The following is a 23,617-nucleotide window of genomic DNA, read 5'->3' as shown; positions in this document are numbered from 1 at the left end:
GACGCGATCGCAGCTTCCCTGAAGGAAATGTTTGACATACGTTGAGTAAAGTCCACATGATTCTGTGGGACAATGCCAGCAACACGTGAAAGGCGATAGACAGCATGTGAGTGCGTAATTTAGGCTGCGTTGCACATACAATGCAGCTGGTTGTCAATGAGGGACTCCTATGGCAGCACTGTGAGTGATGCCATTGCAAGTGGGAGACAGATTGTTGCACACTTTATTTTCCTTTTGTATTCCTAATTGCACTAACTGAACCAGTTACACTTGTTATATTTTTTTACACGTTGTTTGACCAAGCTAGAGAAACTATTGGTTGTATTGGTTGTATTAATCATGAAAATAACTGAAAGATTAATTGATAATTAATACATTATTCAACTTCAACTTTATTGTCATCGTCAGAGTGCAGCACAGAGACAACGAAATGCAGTTTAGCATCTAACCAGAATTGCAAATAGTCATAATATCCAAAATATAACATACATACAGGTAGTGCAACTGGCATGAGGTACAAAACAGTGTTAGCCCAAGAACGGTCCAGAACAATCTTCAGTTCACAGTCAAAGTATTTATTGAGGTCACATATAAAGCAATGCAGCGCTGGTCTCAGACTGACTGCAGGATCTCAGCCAGAATGAGCCCAGATTTCAGGCAAAAGTTCACATTTATCTTCTTGGGTTTGACCAAACCCCGTACAGTAAGCAGACATACAATACAGAATGTAATTGTCCAGTTTCCAAGAAGTGGACATACTATGCTTTATGACATGTAATATAACTGCTCCCAAAGTTTTCTTCTGATGCAGATAAGCCACGCTCCAACTGATGTTTGACCAAACGGCATTTATTGACTTCGGTCACCAGCAAACACCGTGAAAAACTACATAAAAGATAATCATTATAAACACAAGCATTCTGTCAACCCAAAATAAAATCCACAAACTTAAACAAAACATCTGTTCAAAATAAATTACAATCACATACCGTGTGCACCTTCTGACCAGAAATTTAGGAGTTCTTCAATAGTCCTTAAATGTCCATTTCTTATTTCCGACCAGCCTCTGTCTCCTGGCAGAACATGTTTTTTCTTGTCGATCATGTGGACATCACATCCTGACCACCCAGCGCAACACGCAACTTGACCAGTAGGTGTCAGTAACAGGCCACAGAACTTATACACATTTCAAACAAGACATTTTACTGACATAACTATGTACAAACATTCTTCTGCGACAGCTAAGCTGCCACCAAAATTACAAAGATTTATGTTCACACATATGTTAAACAAAATGAAATCTTGTAATTTTCCATGAATTGACAATCAATTCTATGACTTCTATGACTCTGTTGTGGCCTTTGCTTTATTCTATGGAGTAGTCTGCTGGGGGAGCAGCATCACAGCAGCTGACAGGAAGAGGCTGGACAAACTCATTAGAAAGGCCAGCTCTGTCCTGGGATGCCCTCTGGAACAGGTGGAGGCGGTGGGGGAGAGGAGGATGACAGCCAAGCTGTCCTCCATGACAGACAATGACTCCCACCCCCTCCAACACACGCTCACTGCACTGAGGAGCTCCGTCAGTGATAGGATGCTACATCCAAAGTGTGTGAAGTCATTCCTTCCTGCAGCCGTCCGACTGTACAACAGAAACTGCTCCAAGTAATCAGTGCAATAACCTGTGCAATAATCAGTGCATAACAATCTGTAAATACTATTAATAATTTCTTAGGATGATGTTATTCTTTTATCCCACTCTTTTGTATAAATACTTGTTTTGAATTTGCATTGCACTTGCTCAATACTCTATCCACTTTATTGATGCTGCTGTAAATTGGAATTTCCCCTTGTGGGACTAATAAAGGAATATTGAATCAACCATCAAGTCACGTTGCCTCAATAACATCAAAATGATTGACTCTTCAAACAAGTACAAACCCTACAGACAAGTCAATGGCTGTGTCTCAATTCAGGGGCTGCATCCTTCGGAGGATGCATTTGAAGGCCGATTACGTCATAGCGCTGCGCGAAGGCTGTCCCAATTCGTCCAAATTCGAAGGGTCCTCCCAATGCAGCCGACAAATGCGTCCTCCTTTTCCCTGTTTTCGGAGGATGCATTGCTACTATCCTTTGCGGCCTGCCATATCCCAAGATGCGTTGCGCACGGATTGTTTTTTTTTTGCCAATAGCGACCAACAGCACCAGCAGCACCATTATCATTGTCATTGTTGTTATTATATCGAACAATAATTTTGTCTGTTGACATAACAGAAAATATGCTTTACATGTCATTTTGTGAGCAAGGAGCAGGCGGAGGAATTTATTAAATTCCGTGGTCAAAACGACCACCTGTTTACAGGGGCCAAAAACACGGCCACACTAACTGTTGAGGCATAAATGAATAGCCCATTTGTTCTCTATACATACTGTATTTGTATATGAAAGTTACATAAAGGAACAAATATAATCTTTGGATCACATCATATGAATGTTGTTTTTGGGTGGGGGTGGGAATTTTATGTCTGTCCTGATGTCACTGTTTGTGAATCTGTACATATCTGTGATAATGTGATCTTGTGTGTTTACCTTTTGTCATGCTTCACTCATGTTTAGAACAATCCTGCAGAAAATGGGATTGACAAAAAATGATTGACAGGTGCTGATTTTTTTTAAATGTTTTTTTTCTGTTTGATTACGTTCTGTGTTTAAATTGTTAATTAAAAATATTGTGTTCTAAATTAAAATCCTATAACCTCGTTACATTATCTATTCCATTTCTTATTTACAATATACGTAGACTTTTGAACTACTTTTCAGTGACAACACAGTTTTATTTTTTCTGTGATATTTATAGATACAAAGATACAATATGAATATTTCTATTTAAGAGTGGGCATTCTTAAAATGTACAACTATTTACAAAAGATCAGTGGAAATGACTATTTACAGAGATTTGCAGATTTACAGAGAACATATATACAGTTGAGGCCGAGCAGGAGTCCCCGGTGGTGCTGCAAGATTATTGAAGCAAACAGTTTCCTGTTCTGATAACAGTGACCATGAGGACCGCTTGGAGGCTTGATCCTCACATGGCAGCCGTCGATTGCTCCAGCTTTTCAAAAAGCTCTGTGTCTTGACAGCCCTGCAAACCCCTGAGTTACTACTGCCAGGTCTTCTGTGGTCTTGGGGAGGTAGATGACCCTGTGGCAAATGGCCACCACCTCCTCAGCAACTCGATAGATGATGCGGTGGATAGTGGAGCAAGGCATCCCAAACACCCTTGCCACCACAACTGGAGGATGTCCCACTCGCCAGCCAGAAGAGACAGACCAAGGTCTCTATTGTGGCACCCCATCTGTGTCGCCTTTCCTGGTGGAGAAGCTCCAGCAGTACCGCCAGGGACTCTCTGCTCAGCCTAAAATCTTGTCTGGTGTCATGATCGTTGAAAAATAATAGCAGAACAGGAACACTGATGTTTATGCAGCAGTACATCGCCCTTGCCTGGATGGAGAAAGGAGGGTAAGAACAGGAGGATTAAACAAGAGCAACTGAATTTTAGTTGATACGACAACTCTAGTGAATGTTAAAGCTTAGACCAATAATGCTTCATTTCTCCATCTATTACACTTTGGCTTCTCAATATGGTTCTGATGTTTAATAATATTCAATTCAATTCAATTCAATTCAATTCAATTCAATTCAATTCAATTCAATTTAATTTAATTTTATTTGTATAGCGCCAAATCACAACAGAAGTTGTCTCAGGACACTTTCCATATAGAGCTGGTACAGACCAAGCTCTTTTATCTACAAAGAAACCAACAATTCCCCCATGAGCAAGCACTTGGCGACAGTGGCGAGGAAGAACTTCCTTTTAACAGGCAGAAACCTCAGGCAGAACCAGACTCTGGGTGGGCGGCCATCTGCCTCGACCGGTTGGGTGAGAGAGGAAGAGCAAGAGAGGGAGAGTGAGACAGACAGACAGACAGACAGACAGACAGACAGACAGACAGACAGACAGACAGACAGACAGAAATGCAGTCAGAGAGAGAGAGAGACAGAGAGACAGACATGCAATCACAGTAACAGTGACAGTGGATGTAATAATAGCAGTAGCAGTTGCAGTGGATGTCAGGCAGGGCCAAGGCAGGAGACGCAGCTGCAATCCACAATCCAAATTCAGCCACTGTCCATGGGAACCTGCAAGACGACAAAGCACAGAGACTCCAGGGAAGGAGCTAAGTTAGTAACACGCCATGGTAGGACATGAAAGCGTGCGGATGGAGAGGGACAGAAGGACAGAGGAGCTCGGTGTATCTTTGGATGTCCCCCGACAGTCTAATTCTATAGCAGCATAACTAGGGGCTGGTCCAGGACAAGCCTGAGCCAGCCCTAACTATAAGCTTTATCAAAAAGGAAAGTTTTAAGCCTACTCTTAAATATAGAGACAGTGTCTGCCTCCCGGACAAAGACTGGAAGATGGTTCCACAGGAGAGGAGCTTGATAGCTAAATGCTCTGACTCCTGTTCTGCTTTTTGAGACTTTAGGAACCATAAGTAGACCTGCATTCTGGGAACGCAGTGTTCGAGTAGGGCAATAAGGTACTATGAGCTCTTTAAGATAAGAAGGTGCCTGGCCATTTATGGCTTTGTAAGTAAGGAGGAGAATTTTAAACTCTATTCTAAACTTTACAGGGAGCCAGCGCAAAGTGGCGAGTATTGGAGAAATATGATCTCGCTTCCTGGTTTTTGTCGGAACATGTGCTGCAGCGTTCTGGAGCAACTGGAGAATATTCAGCAACGAATTTGGGCAGCCTGATAGTAAGGAATTGCAATAATCCAGCGTGGAAGTTACGAATGCATGGACTAGTTTTTCTGCATCATTTTGAGACAAAATATGCCTGATTTTTGCGATATTACGTAGGTGAAAAAAGGCAGTCCTTGAAATTTGTTTTACATGGGAGTGAAAGGACATGTCTTGGTCAAAGATGACTCCCAGATTCTTTACAGTGGTGCTGGAGGCCAGCGCAATGCCATCCATAGCTGCTATGTCATCAGAAAAGTGACTTTCTAAGATGTTTAGGGCCTACTACTATAACTTCAGTTTTGTCCGAGTTTAGCATCAGAAAATTGCAGGTCATCCAGGTCTTTATGTCATGAAGAAATGCTTCATTGATAAATATAGCTGGGTATCATCTGCATAGCAATGAAAATTTATTGAGTGCTTCCTGATAATCTTACCTAAAGGAAGCATATATAAGGTGAATAGAATTGCGGAACTCCATAGCTGACTTTAGTGAGCACAGAGGAGTCATCATTAACGCGTACAAACTGAGAGCGATCTGACAAGTAGGATTTAAACCAGTTTAGCGCAGTTCCCTTAATGCCAATGAAATGTTCCAGTGTCTGCAATAGGATGCCATGGTCAATGGTGTCAAATGCAGCACTAAGATCCAATAAGACTAGTACAGAGACAAATCCTTTATCAGATGCAATTAGAAGGTCATTTGTAACTTTAACCAGTGCTGTCTCTGCGGCACTGGTTAAAGTTACAATTGATAACATTTTAATAGGCTATTGAATTAAGTCAGGGTTATTTACAGGGTTTGTACACATTTAACTATTCAATTCGAGCACTTTTCAGATCTTGAAAACATAGCATTAAAATTACAGCATACAGAACCCTGTATCAAGACTCATGGTTAAATGACATATATGTCAGTCCGTAGTTTATATCGCAAGCATTTGTCACTAAACGGTATCGTTTATTAATGGGTATATTAATTACCACGAACTATGGTAGCTATGTATGAACATTAATATGGGTTAAAATAGCCGGTTAATGTTACCTCCCCAAGGCGCTCTCCCAGCCGGAGATAAACGAGCCGCCGGTGTCGCAAAACCTCTGGCTCCATTGTTGTCTGTCATCTGTCTGTTATGTTTCCGTTGTCTGTCAGTTATGTTTCTGTTGTGTTGTCTGTCGTCTGCTAAATTTTTGTCTCCATATGTGTGTTTTTCCCGGGTTAGGAGGGAAGAAGTTATGACGTCGTGCCGCAATCAGGGAATGCTCCGAAGGCTAGACCGTCCATTTACCGATAGTTGATGTGGGCCGTGGGCCGCGTAGGCTGGGTCCTCCGAAGGATGCAGCCCCTGAATTGAGACACAGCCTTTGTGTCTGTGTTATCAGTATTTTGTACTCTTTCACTGTAGTCTAGGACTCATTTTCAACTAGTACCACTAGTTTTTGAACTGGTCACTCAAGAAAAGATAATTGCTTCAAGCGTTCAGCGTTCTTTCCTAAATGTCTGGCCAGTTTCCACTCATTTCTGGTAACATTGTCCTCCTTGACAATCACTACATCCCCAACTTGCACATTTCTTTTGGGCGCAAGCCACTCTCGCCTCAGGCTTATGTTGGCCAAGTATTCTTTGCGCCACCTGCTCCAGAATTGTTCTGTTGCACCCTCCGCCTCCTCTTTCTGGCATACAAATCTTCCCTAACAAATTTGCCAGGAGGCGGAAGGGGCAGAGACGTCTTCATTGTGAGCCAATGATTAGGTGTCAAAGGCTCAACACTTTTGGGGTCGCTGATTGTATCTTTGGTGAGTAGGTGATCCTCCAGCATCTCAATGCAAATGGCTCTGGAGCTTAAACATGTAAACAACAGGCCATTTCGCTTACGTTCTTTCTGACCTTGTTTTGTGTAGAAGGGGCGTAAACAGTCAAGTCCAGTGTATGAGAAAGGGGGTGAGGGATCTACTCGGTCAACTGGCAAGTCAGCCATGCGTTGTTCTTCGGTCGGTCCGCGCACCTTTCTGCAAGTGACGCAACACTTAATATGTTTGGCCACCACCTTACTGGCACCTATTATCCAATAAACATTGGCCCTGAGTTCATGCAATGTTTGGCCTCGGCCTTGGTGTTGTGTTTTCTTGTGATAGTGGTCAAGTATTAATTGGGTTACAATGCCTTCCTTAGAAAGGATTACTGGATGTCTCATCTCAAATGATGCAGAAGACTTTCTCAACCGTCCTCCGACCCTAAGCAGGTCAAGGATGGGATCAAGTTGGTGCATCTTATGAGTTGTTGGTAGTTTAGCTGATTTTTGACTGTACCATTTCAGCTCTTCTTCAAAGGCTTCTTCTTGTGCTGCCTGGATGAGTGCAAAAGCATCCATTTTTCTCTCCTCTACACTAATGGGCCCTGACTTGTCTCTCCCCCTGCCAGTCTTTTAATCCTTGTGACAACATTGAGGGCTGTATTCCAGTCAGAGAATCTTGAGAATCTCTCAAGAAAGCTGTCTCTCTCAAGGGCATTTGTCTTCAGGACCTTTACCTTTGGGTCTCCAACAAGAAGCTCTGGGGAATGTTGGTTTGTGATAATTTCCCGTTCCCATAAAAACTTTGGTCCAGTGAGCCAGTTTGAGTCGATCAGGTCTGCCAACTTGAGACCCCAGACGCATAATCTGCTGGATTTTGACTGGTTTCACAGTGGTTCTACACACTGTCTTGGATCTGTTGTATCTCTTATTTTCTGGATGTGGTTAGCGACAAAAAAAAGAAAGTGCCAAGCTTCATTCTTGATGTACCCGAGCACCACTTGAGAATCCATCCAGAAAAACTCTTCATCTATCTTCAGCTCAAACTCTGCTCTGAGGAAGTTACCTACTCCAGCAGAAACTACGCCTGCAGTGAGCTCAAGGTGCAGGATGGTGACAGTGCTCGTGGGTGACACTCTGGCTTTACCCATGACCAGTGAACAATGCACTTGTTCATCAGCAACAATCCTGATATATGAACATTGCCCATAGCCACTGCTGCTAGCATCTGAAAAATGATGCAGCTCAATTTCTTGGATTGTGCCAAGGTTCTCGGGAATGAGACATCTTGGTATTTGAATTTTTTGAAGATTTTCCAAGTCACAGAGCCATATTTTCCACTTGGTCTCAAGTGCAGGGGGCACAGGTTCATCCCATCCAACACCATGTTTGAACATCTCTTGCAGCACTTGTTTTCCGGTCAAGATGTAGGTAGAGAGAAATCCTAATGGGTCATACACACTTGCAACTGTTGCTGGGATTCCTCGCCGTGTGGCTGGCTTTTCTTTGAGGACCACACTAAACGAGAACACATTAGCCTCTACGTTCCATTTTACTCCCAATACATTGAAATCTCAGTGTAGTTCAGATTCACATCTTTCTTGTCACTGACACATTCTGTCTCTGGAATGGCGCCCAGGACCTCTTTGTTATTGCACATGGTATGGAATCAGGAATGCTGCTGGACAGTCCAACAGATCTGGCATCTCATCTGCAATGATGAGAAGGTGGGTCCGCCTTTTCGCTTTCTCATTAGTTGGAATACTGTTTTGCTCCAGTGGAATGTATTCTTGAGTGTACGTAGGTGGCAGCTCAGTGTACTCTTGGGAATGGTACCTCTTACTCTTAGTCCATCCACCTTTTGGCAAGGCACAATTGAACCCCTGTCGGTCATTGTTGTTAGTTTTAACTTAACAGGTTCTGTGTTTGCCTGAATTTTCTCACAAATGTCTTGGTCAATGAATGTATTACTGCTTTGTGTGTCCAGCAGTGCATACACCAAGGTTTCTGGGCTTTTCTCTGCTGCACAAGAGAGCCATGCTGGAACAATCATTGAAGTACAATCACTGTTGCCCTCTCTCACACTGCATAAAATGGTGGAAGCACTTTCCTCGCATGGTGGTGTTTCAGGCTTGTCTCCTTGAGGACGTTCTTCATGGAGTGGAGAGAGGTGGATTTGCCTGCAAATATTAAAAGTAACTCTGTCGATAATTTTTTGAGATATGGCCAACTTTAAGGCAACCAAAGCACATTTTGTTGTCCATGATGAATTTTTTTCTTTCTTCAAGAGACATTGCTGCAAATTTTTCACGTTTATAGATAAAATTATGTTGTTGACAGCAGATACATTAAATTTGCCTTTTGTTCTGAGGTGCAGAAGGACTGGATTTGGAACCTTTGTCACCCTGTGATGTACCTGTGGCCTTTCGATTTTTACACACCTTTGTTGATGCCAGCAGGATGCTGGCTTTCAGACATTTCTGTTCTTTCTCAGGTTTTTCGCATGTCTGCTTTAATGCATACAGGGAAGATACTGGATTGCATGCTATGCGTGCCTCTTCAGCCACAAAGTCTGCAAATTCCGTGAAACCTGGATATGCCTTCCCTTCATCCAGTGTTTTACTGACATAACTGTTCCAGCGGGTCGTTGCCCAGTCAGGAAGTTTCAGTAGTAATTTTTGATTTTCCTCACAATCATCTAAAACTCTGAGACCTTGCACATGGGGCATAGCGTCCTCACAGGAGATTAGGAAATAACTGAACTCTCTTAATTTAAGAGATTCTTATGATCCAATCTTTGGCCAGCTGCTCAGTTTTTCACAGAAAGCTCTTTGAGCTACAAATCGGTGGCCATAACGTTTAAGGCATCCCAAGCCTGTAGGTATGCTTCCTCATCACTTCGATAAAATGTTCCCTCTAACACACAAAGTGCTTCTCCACTTATGTATTTTTTTCAAATAGAACAGTTTATGTGCTGAATCTGTACAGCTTGTCTCAATTAGAGCCTTAAAGCAGGTGCACCACTCAGTGAATTTGAGTGGGTCTCCTGTAAATATGAACGGCTCATACGGTGCTGGAAGTCTAGTAATTGCCAGGGATTCTTTCAATGCTTGGACAAGTGAGACTTCACTTTTGGTTCTATTTCCTGTCACAGTGAGGGACTGGATCACTGTGGGGGATCTGGTTGCATTTACCTTCAGAGAAAGGAGGGGCTGATATGCTTAGAGGTACAGTGCCTTAGAGGTACAGTGCCTTTTACTTCATTATCTCTTATTTCAGCATTCAATTTTGTTTCCTCTTCAGCATACACATTGTATTCAGCCTCTTATGGCCTCAAGATCCCTTTGATCTTCCAACATTTTAACCTCTCTTACTGAGCTGGAATCTCCTTTCTCTGGGCAGAGATTTCCATCTCTCTGTTTATTTCAGCACGTTTTGATGCCAAACATGCAGCTGGGTCTGCCTTCTTTGCGGTTACATGACTTCCTTGCTGACTATGACTTCGCTGACTACTCCGTTCAGCTATAGACACAGTTGATCCATAAATTGACTTTGCATCCTCTCTTTGGAGTAACTAAAGTAGTGATTCTTTCACAGCCACTGCATCAAACTCCGTGGTATCAACATCTGTATACCGCTTTTTCAGGAGTAGAGTTATTTCAGTAGTAACTGAAGTGCAGCCATCCATCTTCCTTCTTATGCCTTGAGATGATGTGGTCAGTGCATGTAGACTCTCATACTGTTGCTTTAGTCCTGACTCACATTTTTCTACTGATTTGATAATTTCACCTCACTCAGCTTTAGAGCATTCTTCCTTAAGTTTAGACGTTATCACTTGAACGTCTAGGTGTCTTTCCCTTTCTGAGCGTCTCACCTCTGCTTCAGCTTGAGTCAGTGGCTATCTTGTGTATTTCAAGATCTGCCTCAATTTCTTCTATGTGTGTCTCGATTTCTTCTCCTTCTGAGTCTTCAAGTTCAGTTTCTAATTTCTCTTCCAACTGTGCTTCCTCATCTTCTAAGGCTGCAAGTACTTGCTCTAACACACAAATTTCTGATGTACTCTGCTCCATTTTCGAAAATAATTTGAACCGCAATCTCTGAAATTTTAAACAATGAACGGAAACTTATAAAACAACCAGGAAGAATACACTATATACTATCTATATTATTTTATACTATCAATATTCCTTTATTCGTCCTGCGAGGGGAAATTCCGAATCTCACACAAGTTGCACACTTCTAATAAATTTACATTTTCACTTTCGCCCCCCCCCCTTTTTTTTACGTCTTTAAATTAGGAAATGAACTGTTTCCAGACTCTAAAGATACAGTCTGAACGGGTATCCCAAAGGCGTTGTGACTTATTGCAAAACTACACTGTCCTTTAATGTTACCTTGGTCCTTCGTGAACTCAACTGGAATGGGCGACTGCAGCTCAGCTGTCCAGCTGCTGCAGGAATATGCAGGCAGATCTTCCGTGTGGGCTGCAGTAATGAAGTCCTTGAAGCATGGCTGTGCAGGAATCTTGCTGCTCATTCTTGGAATGGCCACGTTTTTCTGTTCTGCTCCCAAAGTTTTCTTCTGATGCAGATAAGCCATGCTCCAACTGACCAGCATTTATTGACTTCTTTCACCAGCAAACACCGTGAAAAACTATGTAAAAAATAAACAGTTTAAACACAAGCATTTTGTCAAGACAAAATTACATCCACAAACTTAAACAAAACATCTGTTCAAAATAAATTACAATCACATACCGTGTGCACCTTCTGACCAGAAATTTAGGAGTTGCTACAGTCCTTCAATGTCCATTTCTCATTTCCGACAAGCCTCTGTCTCCTGGCAGAACATGTTTTTTCTCGTCGATCATGTGGACATTGCATGCCGACCACACAGCGCAACACATAATTTGACCAGTAGGTGTCAGTAACAGGCAACAGAATACACATTATACACATCTCAAACAAGACATTTTACTGACATAACCATGTACAAACAAACATTCTTCTGCGACAGCTACATGTAATAAACAATGTGTGTGTGTGTGTGTGTGTGTGTGTGTGTGTGTGTGTGTGTGTGTGTGTGTGTGTGTGTGTGTGTGTTGTTTAGGCATGTATCTAAATGCAACAGACATCACCAACAGACAAGAGAGAAAAGTGTCATCGGCCTTCTGTTATCAAAACAGGCTCTCTCCAGTCGTGTTATCTTACAACTATAGGCTATGAAGGACATTCGTTTCAGAACATAGAAGTGCAGTAAAGATCATGGGATGAGCACACATAAGATCACTTTAAAGGACTAAATTGTTACAATTCCCCCTTTTGATATGATTCTATCATGTCAACACAATAATAATAATAATAATAATAACCCAAACCCTACCCTAACAAATGAAATGACAAATAATATGGATAATATGATAAACCACTGGTTAAAGAAGTTATAACAAAAATGATGAAAGCGTGGATTTGGCGATCATTAGAAATAATGATAAGAAAAATGAGGATGCTAACCTAGTATTAATTCCCTATTAAATTGACTAAGTAGGTTTAGTGTGACTTAAGATTTGATAGCACCATGAAGGCAATCCCGTATGCAAAGGCAGCATGGAAGATGCCTCCTTTTGAGCCATCGGCGCCCTGACAAAGGACTATCCCGAACTGCCATGAGTGGATCCCAGACTGTCTGTACTGAGCTGTGCTACAGTTAAACAGGAAGAAGCAGTCCAACTGCGGTGGACAGCTGGTGTAGGACAGACATACTTTAGCACCTGGGCCTTCTGGTGTCAGTAACAGCAGAGGAGCTGCACCTTTAGTGGCCATGTAAGCCAAATAAATGGGGGAGGCCTGCTGCAGGACTTCGGTCCAACAATTGTTGCGTCCAGTAGAAAAACACTGCTTTGGCTGTAACTCTTAAAGGATATATGGCTGGTCATATGGTGATAAAAGTTGAAATTCCAAAATTATAGAAAGGAAAATACATTGAAAAATAAGATAATTAAGTGTCATTGTGTCCAGTAGCTTATATGTGAGCAATTATGTGTAAGCTGTTTTTCATTGCATTAACCAGCAGCAAGCAATTCTTCATTGCGCGAGCGTGTGGAAATAATATAATGTGGAGACAATAAAGCAATTGAGAAATGATTGGAATGATAAAACAATTCGAACAATAAACAACTGAAATAAAATATGTGAAATATTAAACGATTGAAATAATGAAACAGATCAAATAATACACAATAATAAAATAAGTAAAATGATCAAATGAAGGAAATCATTAAACAAGTCAAAACCATTACTTCATTTGAAGAGCATTAATTATAATACTGGAAAGGATTCTCTTTGTTCAGGAGATTTTGACTTCATCACTCAACTGATCACAATCAACGATCATCTACATTAAGAACACTATAAGTATCACGCCTCTACTTGTATGCAAAAACTGTATGTAAAAATGTGTTAACCATTAGCAAGTAACATGTGTATACAGGGGCCCAAGAGTAAAAACATCGGTCTTCTTTGTCTTTCATATCGGGTTCCGTTTCAGTCTCTTCCTCTCCAGGCTCAGAGAGGGAGACCATAGAAACCATCTCACCAGGATATTGTACTGTTTGATAAGGAGGTGGTGGTGGAAATTTATCATTAATGGCTGTAGTGATACACTTTAGACAGAGCTGCCTGATGCAAGGTATGCAGCAACAACCACATAGAGTGAAAACAGTCACTGCTGAAATCAGTGGGGTAAATACAGAACGATCTATCAAGCCAATTATTTAGTAGATTCTCAATCCCTGAGTGTTCTGCTTGTTCTTCAGACATTGTTTTAAAGGCAGAAAGAGCTCAGGTGATGGAGACATCTAGAGCAGTATTGTTTGGAATGAAAATACAACAATCCTGGGAAAATAAATCACACACACCACCTCTTTCAGCTAGAAGGAAATCGAGGACCATTCTGTTTTGATAAGTCATCAATGATGTAGCAGCCAATTGTTCATGTAGACTAGTTATGGCATCTCTGGTCATGTTATTTAGTCTTTGGATATTAAAAATAGGGATTCAAATCCTGTTACAATTTGATTAACCAAGTTATGTTCATCAGGTACACCTCTGGGGAGTCCAATTGCATCTATATAGGTCGGAGAGTTGGACTGCATTAGCCGAATCAGTGTAGACAGTTGCAGTCTTTGCTTTGTAAATTTTGCATGCTTCTGTTATCGCAACTAATTATGTGAGATGTTTTTTGTACTGCTTTCCCTATAGCTGCTACATATCTGAGACATGTAGGTTGTCCTATTTCCAAATTTTTCTAATTTAGAGCTATCCTGTCTGTTGATATCTTACTACTCTCCCCCATTTGAAAAAGAACGGCATTCACAAAACCGTTCTTTTCATCAATATCCAAATGAAAGGGCTCTGAGTAATTTGGTTTGGAGGGAGCAGGCTGTGGACACAGCAGTTTTAATGTCAACAAAAGCTCTGTCATTTGATGTTTTGGTGAGGGTGTGTGTGGAAAATCCCCCGAGCCCTGTCTCTCTCTACCTGTTTCCCTCTACCTGAATTGGAAATCCTCCACCACTCCTACCGCCTTCCCCTTTCTGGATGGGTGGAGCCCAGAGGCTATATAACAGCCAGGCCACATGCAGACCTCCTTTTCCCTCTGGAGCATGTGGATGCCTCAGCCTTCCTTTGAGCTGTTTGACTGAGTACATGATATGTGAGTTGCTTCAATTTGAATGCATTTAAATGACCTTAGTTGATTATACTTCAGTTTTCTGTGATGTTTATTTCTTGATTAGGTTTATGGTGATTATATTTGATGTTAAATAACCTTTTGTATTAATTGTGTAAATTAATTATGCAATTAGAAATTATGCCGAGTTACTCTTCTTTATGCCATTCCTTTGTTGTCAAATGAAACCAGATCAAACAACCTCATAATAAAAAATTCAAGTGGAACTTCCTGTATATACTCATCTGTCCTAACCGACATCCCATTTAGTTGAATTAAGTCCGTAAACCAGAGCATACCAGTCCTAAATATTGGACAAATATTCTACAGTGTGTTATCATTTGGCTGAGTACATTGTGTCTCTGGGGGAGTCAAGGGGCTCTATTTTCGACTCCGCCGCCAGCGCAGCAGTGGTATTTTCGAGTGGCTCAGGCAGGCGCACGGCGCATTTGGTATTTTGGTAGACCGAGGCATACAGAGGTGCGCCAGGATGGGCGTTGCGGCGCAGTAGGGGGAAGGTGTCGGCATAATCAGCCGGCACATTGGAATTTTCGACCATTTCGGTCTGCACTGGCGGCGTAAAAGTGCGCTGAAAGCTCGCCACCTCAGACCTGGTCGACCAATACGTCACAGTCAGGTTTCCACTGTATCTGGCATTTCACTGCGATCAATTATTAGCAACAGCCGCAATTCAATGCATCTATCTGAGTCAGCACATAGAGTCAGACCTAAATTTGTATATTTTGATCGGTATCTCATCTGACCACATCGAAAGCGCGTTCGGCACGCGTAATGGTCACTCAACCTGACCGAATGTACACAGGTGAAACAGGGATGTCTGGTGATCTGTGACTTAAATTGCCTGGTGACAAACGTGTATGCCACTTTCCCCGGGTCGGCACATGACTCGTTCATCTGGCGAATTCTAGCATCCCTACAGTCTTTCAGGGGGACACCGCGGTTCTGGATGGGTGGCTGCTAGGTGATAACGGCTATCCACTGAAAACGTGGTTGATGATGCCATATATCACACCGTCAACAAGACGGCAGCGTGGTTTTAACGGTGTTTTCAGCAGTGCTCGGTCAGTCATTGAACGCACACTGCGATCAATAACTACAGATGTAGCGGCCTCGAAATTCCCCTAATTTCATGCTGGGGCCCTGGCGGGTCCGTGACCGGTCCCTGCTCTGCAGTAGGCGGGTTCGTGACTGTAATGAGATCCCCCGCGATGACGTCATCGGCGCGGGGCCAACTCGTAATGCCCCTAAGCTCCATTTGCGGAAACTACCTGCACTCGCTCGATCAGTCCACCAGGAGGAGCAGTCATTATTACTGTGTCAGCTTTGCTGAGTCGTTCATTAGATCTGCACATGGCCTCCACTGCTGTAAGAAAAACTGCTTGTCTAGTAGAGCACCCTGTGCAGTTTTTTTAAATATAATTATGCTTAATCATCCACATTATAGTAGTGCTCGTTCACAAACTTCTTGGATCTGCTCATCTGCCCATCCTGCCTTTTCCTCCACATCTCTCTCCACCTTTGGAGAGGCTCCCAGCGCATCTCCGCGTGCCGAGTGATTTGTGCCCAGAAAATTAATCATGAATAACAGAAGTTGTGCGTCGCGTTTTTCTAGCATTCTGAACTGCTAAACAGTTAAATGTTTAATACTCTGCCTGATTCGCGGAGCCACTCTGCTTTTCAGTTGGTGGGTTTCCTGTTTGTAGCGTATTTTAGATTTGCGGGTCGCTATTTGATGTGGTGACCAGCAATACGCAGAGTCTTGTATGTGTGTGTACAGTATATTACTGGACAGAAATCATTTACAGTGCGCTGAAGAGGGAGGGACGGGAGGATGAAATGCCAATTTCAGCCTGTGATCTGTTAATGTCTTAAACAGCCTCATGGAAGTGATATTTTACAGTTCTACATATTTTAATCTAACGAAATTCGTTAAAACAAGTCACTTTGTGCTTTCAAAGCCATGTCATTGAGCTGAAAGGTTCCAGATTTCGTTCGCCTTCACGGGCAGCTGCGGAGCGCAGCAGACGGCTCGCACTGCGCACTGCAATGTTCAACATCATAGGCTTAATATACTGTAGTTAATTATCACTGATCTTTTTCATCACTCTGTCTGTGTGACTGCCTGTGTCCTCCTCTCTGTGTCTCTGTCTCTTTTTTCAGACTGTTCACGCAATGAATATAAACAGTAACTATTAAAAAAAAAGTTATAGTCGCGGGTAAACATAGTGCTCAGAAGCACACCAAGAATGCATTTTTTACGTCAGGCGTTGTGCACGCGTGTTTGATATTAATATTGTGCCACTGCACCTCAAGTTTTTTTTGGGAAACGGAAATGTTCAACATGACTTCATCATGTTAGACCAGGCAGACAGGTTCTTACTACAACATCAACTCTCCCTCCGCAGCCAGCGAGCCTCATCCCCCGCAGGACACCTACATTCAATCATGAATAATCCTAATGGGCCAATCAGACCAATGAAAAAAAACAATGTTGTGGGGCATAAAGGGCCAATGGGCCGATGTAGATGGGCCAATCTTCTTGTTTTTATTGGCCAATCAGTTAACACACACACATGAAAACGGCCAATAAACAGTGAAATCAGTATCATAAGTATTTCTCAGATGATGATTTCTGTATCTATCTAATCCGTGGCATGCAATATTTCACCCCAATTTTGGATAAAGTATAAATCCAATTGTTTCATTGTTTCAGCTGTCGTGGCCAAATCTCCTGTTAACTTATTAAGCTCTTCCACACAGTGTGACATCTATTTTAATTATTAGAGAGCTGCTCTAATGGCCACTGATAGACAGTCCATTCTATTCTATAAACTGTTGGTGGTTTGTGAACTTCACTGCATTTGTGCATTTGAAGCGATTAACTCCCGGCACATTTCAGAGCTGAGTAAACCTGTAGTTTCACTGACACATCGCGCATCATCACCACAGGCGTCATGATGTTCTCCTGTCTGTCACTCTGTCAGGCATGTGTAGTGTCGAGCCGGCCGCGTTGTTGGCTGAAAAGTCATTATTTGCATTACAGTGCATCCTTTGTTCTAACTCAATGGATGGTCGCCAGCCAAACAGGCTCCCAGCCCCCACTGTCCCACAGACTAGCTATGGCCAGTAAAATAGGTGGAGGGCTCAGGGGAGCGCGTACCCCCAGTAATTAAAAATCAATTTGTGCCACAGATATTAATATTGTGTCGCTGGCTACTTTATAGACTTCACTAAATGTTTCCATTACACTTAATTACATATTACATTATGGATAAGCCAACTTTCCCACCTCCCTCATGCATCAAAATGTATATTATCAGTCCGACCAGGAAATCTTGCGATCGCAAAAATTAGCGCATATTCAACCAATACTAATATGACTGTCTACTGGCCGCTTCCTGGTCTATTTTTGCCGAGAGCCGCGCGCCTGTTGCGGAAAACATTGGCGAGCCCTGGAATCTCCAGATGACCACTCTGTTCCTGTGGCTCTGTCTCTGTTCCAGCGCATGTAAAGTAAAATTAGGTCATCATTTTTGTTGATAATTATCAAAAGCAAACTCTATGTAAACAGATGGAGCCTGTTTATTCTTGGAGTCACAGGCTGTTTTGTAAAGCTACTTCACTTTTATGACTCAGGAATGATTTTGTAGCTTTTTTTTTGAAGAAGAAGAAGATAATATGCAGCAAAGGGCTGAAAGACAGAATTGAACCCGTAGCCGCTGCAGAGAACTTCATACATGGGGCGGACGCTCTACCAACTGCGCCAAATGTCCGCCACATGATTTCGTAATTTTGAGCTGATGCTTCTCATTCTCAAGTTAAAACTGTTTTTTTTTTTTAAGATGGGAACTGAATCTTTTCGACTGGTTCTGTAATGTGAAGTATGCTTATTATCATATAGGAAGTGATTATATACAACTTTTTTACACGAGTTTGTTTTTTTTGATCGCAACAATCACAAAAACATTCATACAGTATATTGTAAGAGAAAAACTTTGGACTGGAGAATTTCCTGTTTGCAAATTGAAAATATGCATTAAAACAGGCTGATGAAACACACATTTATGACTTTTTTAAGACTTTGTGCGAGAAATATTTTTCTAAGTTGATTTAAATAATCAACGTAAAATAGTTGAGTAACTGTGACTGCCTAACTACAAATAAGCCTACTAAAGCAGATGAATGTAGTGGAGTAAAAATCTTTGCCCTTGAGATGTGTTCCTGTGAGGGACACGCCATCTCCTGGTGACACGAATGAAGAGGCGTGTTTATAGTGGATTCTGGGCACACCCCCAAGAGGAGGGGGGGGACTGGTAGCTGGCTGGCAGCCGGCTGGGAGCCAGCTGGGAGCTGGATGGCCTCTGGCTTGGAGGGGAATTTCGAGGCTGCTGCATCTGTAGTAACAGCGACGATTCAATGCAGCTGTCTGAGTCAGCACATACAGTCAGACCTATATTTTGTTCAGTATCTCATCTGACGACATCGCAAGCGCGTTCGGCACGCGTAATGGTCACTCACCCTGACCGAATGTAGACAGGTGAAACAGGGATGTGAACTAATCGGTTTACATCGCTGTGCCAACCAGAAACAGCCGTGGCATCCTACAGAGCATATATACTGCATCTATCTCAGAGTACTCGAGAGACAGAAAGAGACAGACACATGGAAAAACGTAAGTGATGATCGTTGTCCGCTATTACCCACATGATTTCATTCCAAATACAAATGTAATCATTGTAATGCTTAACGTTATCTACAAAGATGGAGTACATCATTGCTTTGAGGAGGATGAGGAGGAGGAGGAGGAGGAGGAGGAGGATTTAGGAGGATTTTTTGTTGCAGTGCTCCTTACAAGAATAGAATTAGAATAAAATTAGAAAGAAAATAGAGAGAACTATATACATAAAAAGCAAATATAAAAACAAAATATTTATATTGAGTATATATATATGTCAGGAGACATGAGTGACGTCAGTCTCCTGGAAACTTGCCATGCGCCTGGCCAGCGGTGTTCTTAAAGGTGAGGCGAGGAGCTGCTGTGATTGGTGAAGATTTGACTCGGCTGTGCCAAACCCACTCCACGCCTTCTCCCCTCCCTCTTTCCAAGTTGCGCCACTGGGTGGGACTGAAATGAGAAGGAGGTGGAGATGCGCCGGTGGCGCAGCTCACGAAAATACCAAAGTCTGTGCCGCCACGCCCCATCGGGGATATATATATATATATATATATATATCTCCATATATACTGTATATATCCCATACCGGGGGAAATTTAGTTGTTACAGCCAGTAAGTTACAAAAAGTAATAAATAGGAATAAATGGAATGGAATAAATATAATAAATAGATAGAAGTATACAAGATACAGAATAGAAATATCAACAATGTAAATGTACATTTGTGCATTGTACATTGAGTAAATGCCAAAGAATCCTACTGCCATAAAAGTACTGTTGCCAGTCGACTGAGAAAACTAACTATTGACATGACATGTGTTGCATTGCACTTGGGAAATACTATTGCACCTGAGAAAATACTATTTCACTTGAGAAATGCTAGGTCTATGTATATACACAATAAAAAATAAGTTGCCAATACGGATAATAAATAGTTATTGCACAGTTGAGAGAAATATACAACTTAGAAATTGCGCCACGGGAAATGGATAAATGTGAGCAGGTATTAGCATTGATAACAGTAGTCCAAATCAAAAGTGGGTTTATGATGTAGAATTGAGAGAGATAGTGTCAACACAGTGCTACATGACATAATGCTGGAGTTAAACATTCTGACAGATGTAGGAATAAAGGACAGTAGCGTTCTTTCTTACAGACTGGATGCAGTCACAAGGGATGCTGTTTCATTTTTTTCCATTCATTTTCATTCATTTCCATATTCTTGGAAGTGTAACTGTTAGGATTTTCTACACTTTTTTTTCTCAGTAACCCACATAAACATGCTTTAGTGACACAGGAAGCAGTAAGACCCACTCCACTCAGTAGAGATGGATTCAGCTTGAAACCAATTGCAATGCATTAGATCTAACTAAAGCAGAATATTACTCCAGCTCTATTGTGTGGAGTACAAAGGAAACCTGAGCTGAGCAGTAGGGTTTACATGCTGAAAGAGAGAAAGAGTTAAGCAAAGCAACCAAGCTGATGACATCAGGGAATGATGCCCATGGCAGTTTAGCCCTTGGCTCCAAGGCACCTGGCAGGGGAGCCCCTAATAAAGCAGGTCTATTAAAATGCTCCTCCCTCCCAGAGGAATCACAGAGTTTACCAGAACGGAGCTCTGGATGGGACCACTCATTAAACACTTAGACCACACTGCACTGGTCCTGGGTACTGGAGTTTAGGGTTCCCACCAAAACCCAGCAGTAGGGGCTTACCCATCCCACCAACCATACCATGCACTCCTCAACATGCCCAGCACACATTTTGACATATATGGTTATATATATCTCTCAACTCCTATGCATTTTTATCCAGGTTTCAAGCTCCTACAAATTCAAGCACAAATAGATCTAGATAGAGATAGTTGAGTGCATTGCATTGCCCAAAATCACAAAAGTAACTCAAAAGATTCAGAAAAAGTTAACCTCCAAAACAAAAACAAAACCCTTCAGGGAAAAAATAAAAACCTCAGGAAGAGCAACATCCCTCTTATCGATGAATAGACATTCTTTATTTTTCAAGTTTGAAATCTACAAAATCTATTGGAAATACTTGTCTCTCTAGTCAATCTGAACCCTCCTCCTACCTTGTATTTGTTTGTCACATGCCTGTGTGCGTGCAGGGTAAAATGGGAGTGAATCACTCTGTGCCTGTCCATCTTCGTCCTTGCAGCTGTGTATACATCCTGTAATGCTTTTTAATAAAAGGAGAGGTGCATAGCTGTGCACACATGACCTGTGTGCATGTCTGAACTTACAGTTGGTTTTATTTAACTCTTGAGCCAGTCTGAAGAGAGGCTGTTACCTGACAGATACACCAGTCTTTTAAAGATGGACAACCTCTGTCACTACTGACATCACAAGTGCAGGCCATTGTGTGTGCAACTGCTACTGCTATTATGACATCCACTGTCACTGTTACTGTGATTGCATGTCTCTCTCTCTCTCTCTCTCTCTCTCCACCCTGCATGAATTGTGTTTAGGAAACAGAGAGAACAGGAAAGGCAGGGCCGACAGGGAAGAATAGAGGGTATCCTCCGAGGGGTCCTTCCTTTTTCCCTCCAGGATAGAGGGGATGAGAACTTCAGAAATAGTGGGGGATTGGTAAATCACACCACATGTCCAGTACACATGTACTTGTGTACTGTGGTGACAATCGTGCATGCAATCTGCAAATGTAAAATGCATGTTTTGTCAAGAGGGAGGAAGTGTAGGATTTTAGTTTTCAGGTACTGTCACATTTTCTTTACCCAAACAAATATGAAATTAATGGGCTTTGCTTTTACAGTTAGCACTTGTCTACTTAGTGGCTGGAAATGCTTCCCAAGCGAGGGAAAAAACACCCTGGTAAATCAATCTGACAGAGATAGAGAGAATTCAACCTTGAAAAATTATCTCCTGATGTCTTTTCATAGAAAATCATATTCTTCTATAATTTGTAATGTCAACCTCTTCCATTATTGGTGACTATTTGTTTTGTTTGTTTTATCTAAGGTGCCACCAGGGACTTCGGCTCAGCTTTGACAAGGATGTGCATGCAACACCGCAGCATTGAGGCAAAATTACGCCACTTCACCAAGTAAGTGTCCTCCCTAGTGCAATTTTGTCTTTTCTTTTGCCTTAGGGGTATTATTGTGTTCCCAGGTCCCAGCGTCACTGCTGACCTTTCTCTCATTCTGCCACTCGTCACTGGATGTTTTTGTGCCATGGAAATAAATGTATTTGTTATGCTCCTCATTATCTCACTCTCTCTTTTCATGTTGTGTCTCCTTGTCGCTGTAGTGCTCTCATGGAAGGCCTGGTTATGCCACTCCAGGGCAGGATAGAGGAATGGAAGAAGACAGCTACTCAGCTGGACAAAGACCATGCCAAAGGTCAAAAACCAGGAAATACAAACTATAAAAACTTGTTTGTGAGCACTGTATATTGGTCAGATATCTATACGTGTTTGGTTTTGCCTCTCTCTCAACAGAATACAAGCGGTCTCACCAGGAAATCAAAAAAAAATCATTAGATACCGTAAAACTCCAGAAAAAAGCAAGAAAAGGTGAGGAAAACTGTCCCCAGATACCGGAACCTGTTAATTTATTAAGCCTTGGATAAAACACCTCACACAACTCTATTGAGATTTTAAGACTGATATGATGTCTGCTTGGCTGCAGGTCCCTGGTGTGCACCAGTGATTCAGTCTGAGCTTACCACATCAAGAGTGTAATATCAAAAATGTCAACTCAGTCACATCAAAGTGCCTGCCATAATTTTAGCTTTGGATAATTTGCCAGCTTGTCAGCTATACTTGCATTAGCCCCTGCTTATAGGTGAAATTAAACTCATATTTCCTGTTTTCATACAGGGCTTACCGTACCAGTGGTACGGGCTTGTCACATGCAATGTGCCTTGACGTGATACAGCTAACACAGAATATCCTTCTGTCTCTCCTCTTGCTGCCTTTTCCTGCAACCCCCTCCTCTATTTCTTTCTGGATATGTTCCCTGGCTGTAGAGCTTCTAGGTATGTCTGCTGAGCTCTGCCCTGTTTGAAAACTTCCTGAGATAGTCATCATAATCATCTTTGGATCACTGCCAGTTGAAGAAAACCATGTGCATTTTTTTCATTCAGCATTTTTGGTGGTTAAATGATTGAAATGTTTGACATTGTGGGAAATGCTTATTTGCATTCTTAATGAGAGTTAGGGGAGACAATTTATACCACAGTTCATGCCAGCAGAAAGTTAGATTATTAGATTAGCAGAAAGGCTGGAAACAGGGGTAACAGTTAACCTAGCTCTATCCAAAGGAATCAGAATCCACCTACCAGCTTCTCTCAAGTTCACTAATTAACAAAATCTCTTTTGCTTAATCTACAAAGAAATAAAACTGTTTGTGCCCCAGTTTCCAGGCTTCATGCTATGCAAAGATGAGCAGCTGCCAGTGGTAGCTTTATTTATGGTGTTTTCTTGTCTAACTCTCAGCAAGAAAGTGAACAAATGTCCAATCCCATGATGTTGAACTATTCCTCACCTCAAACCTCAAATGATGCACTCATTGTCAATATTCTAATATTAAAGAATGCAAGTAATACATGTACATTTAAGTGAAT

At 41.9% G+C, this 23,617-nt stretch overlaps 1 protein-coding gene across 1 annotated transcript in view; it reads left to right on the top strand.

The window, feature by feature from the left end:
* mtss1la (MTSS I-BAR domain containing 2a) overlaps positions 1 to 23,617 on the top strand; it is a 52,393-nt gene that overhangs the window by 10,322 nt on the left and 18,454 nt on the right. The window contains exons 4-6 of the mRNA XM_070972424.1: positions 22,013 to 22,097; positions 22,301 to 22,392; positions 22,491 to 22,565. Coding sequence (XP_070828525.1) covers positions 22,013 to 22,097; positions 22,301 to 22,392; positions 22,491 to 22,565 — 252 coding nt within the window. The remainder of the gene's footprint in view (positions 1 to 22,012; positions 22,098 to 22,300; positions 22,393 to 22,490; positions 22,566 to 23,617) is intronic.

The sequence above is a fragment of the Chaetodon trifascialis genome, chromosome 10 (assembly GCF_039877785.1).
Source record: "Chaetodon trifascialis isolate fChaTrf1 chromosome 10, fChaTrf1.hap1, whole genome shotgun sequence".
NCBI classification, from domain to species: domain Eukaryota; kingdom Metazoa; phylum Chordata; class Actinopteri; order Chaetodontiformes; family Chaetodontidae; genus Chaetodon; species Chaetodon trifascialis.
Note: the sequence above shows the minus strand (reverse complement) of the source record. Positions and strands in the feature narration are given on the sequence as shown.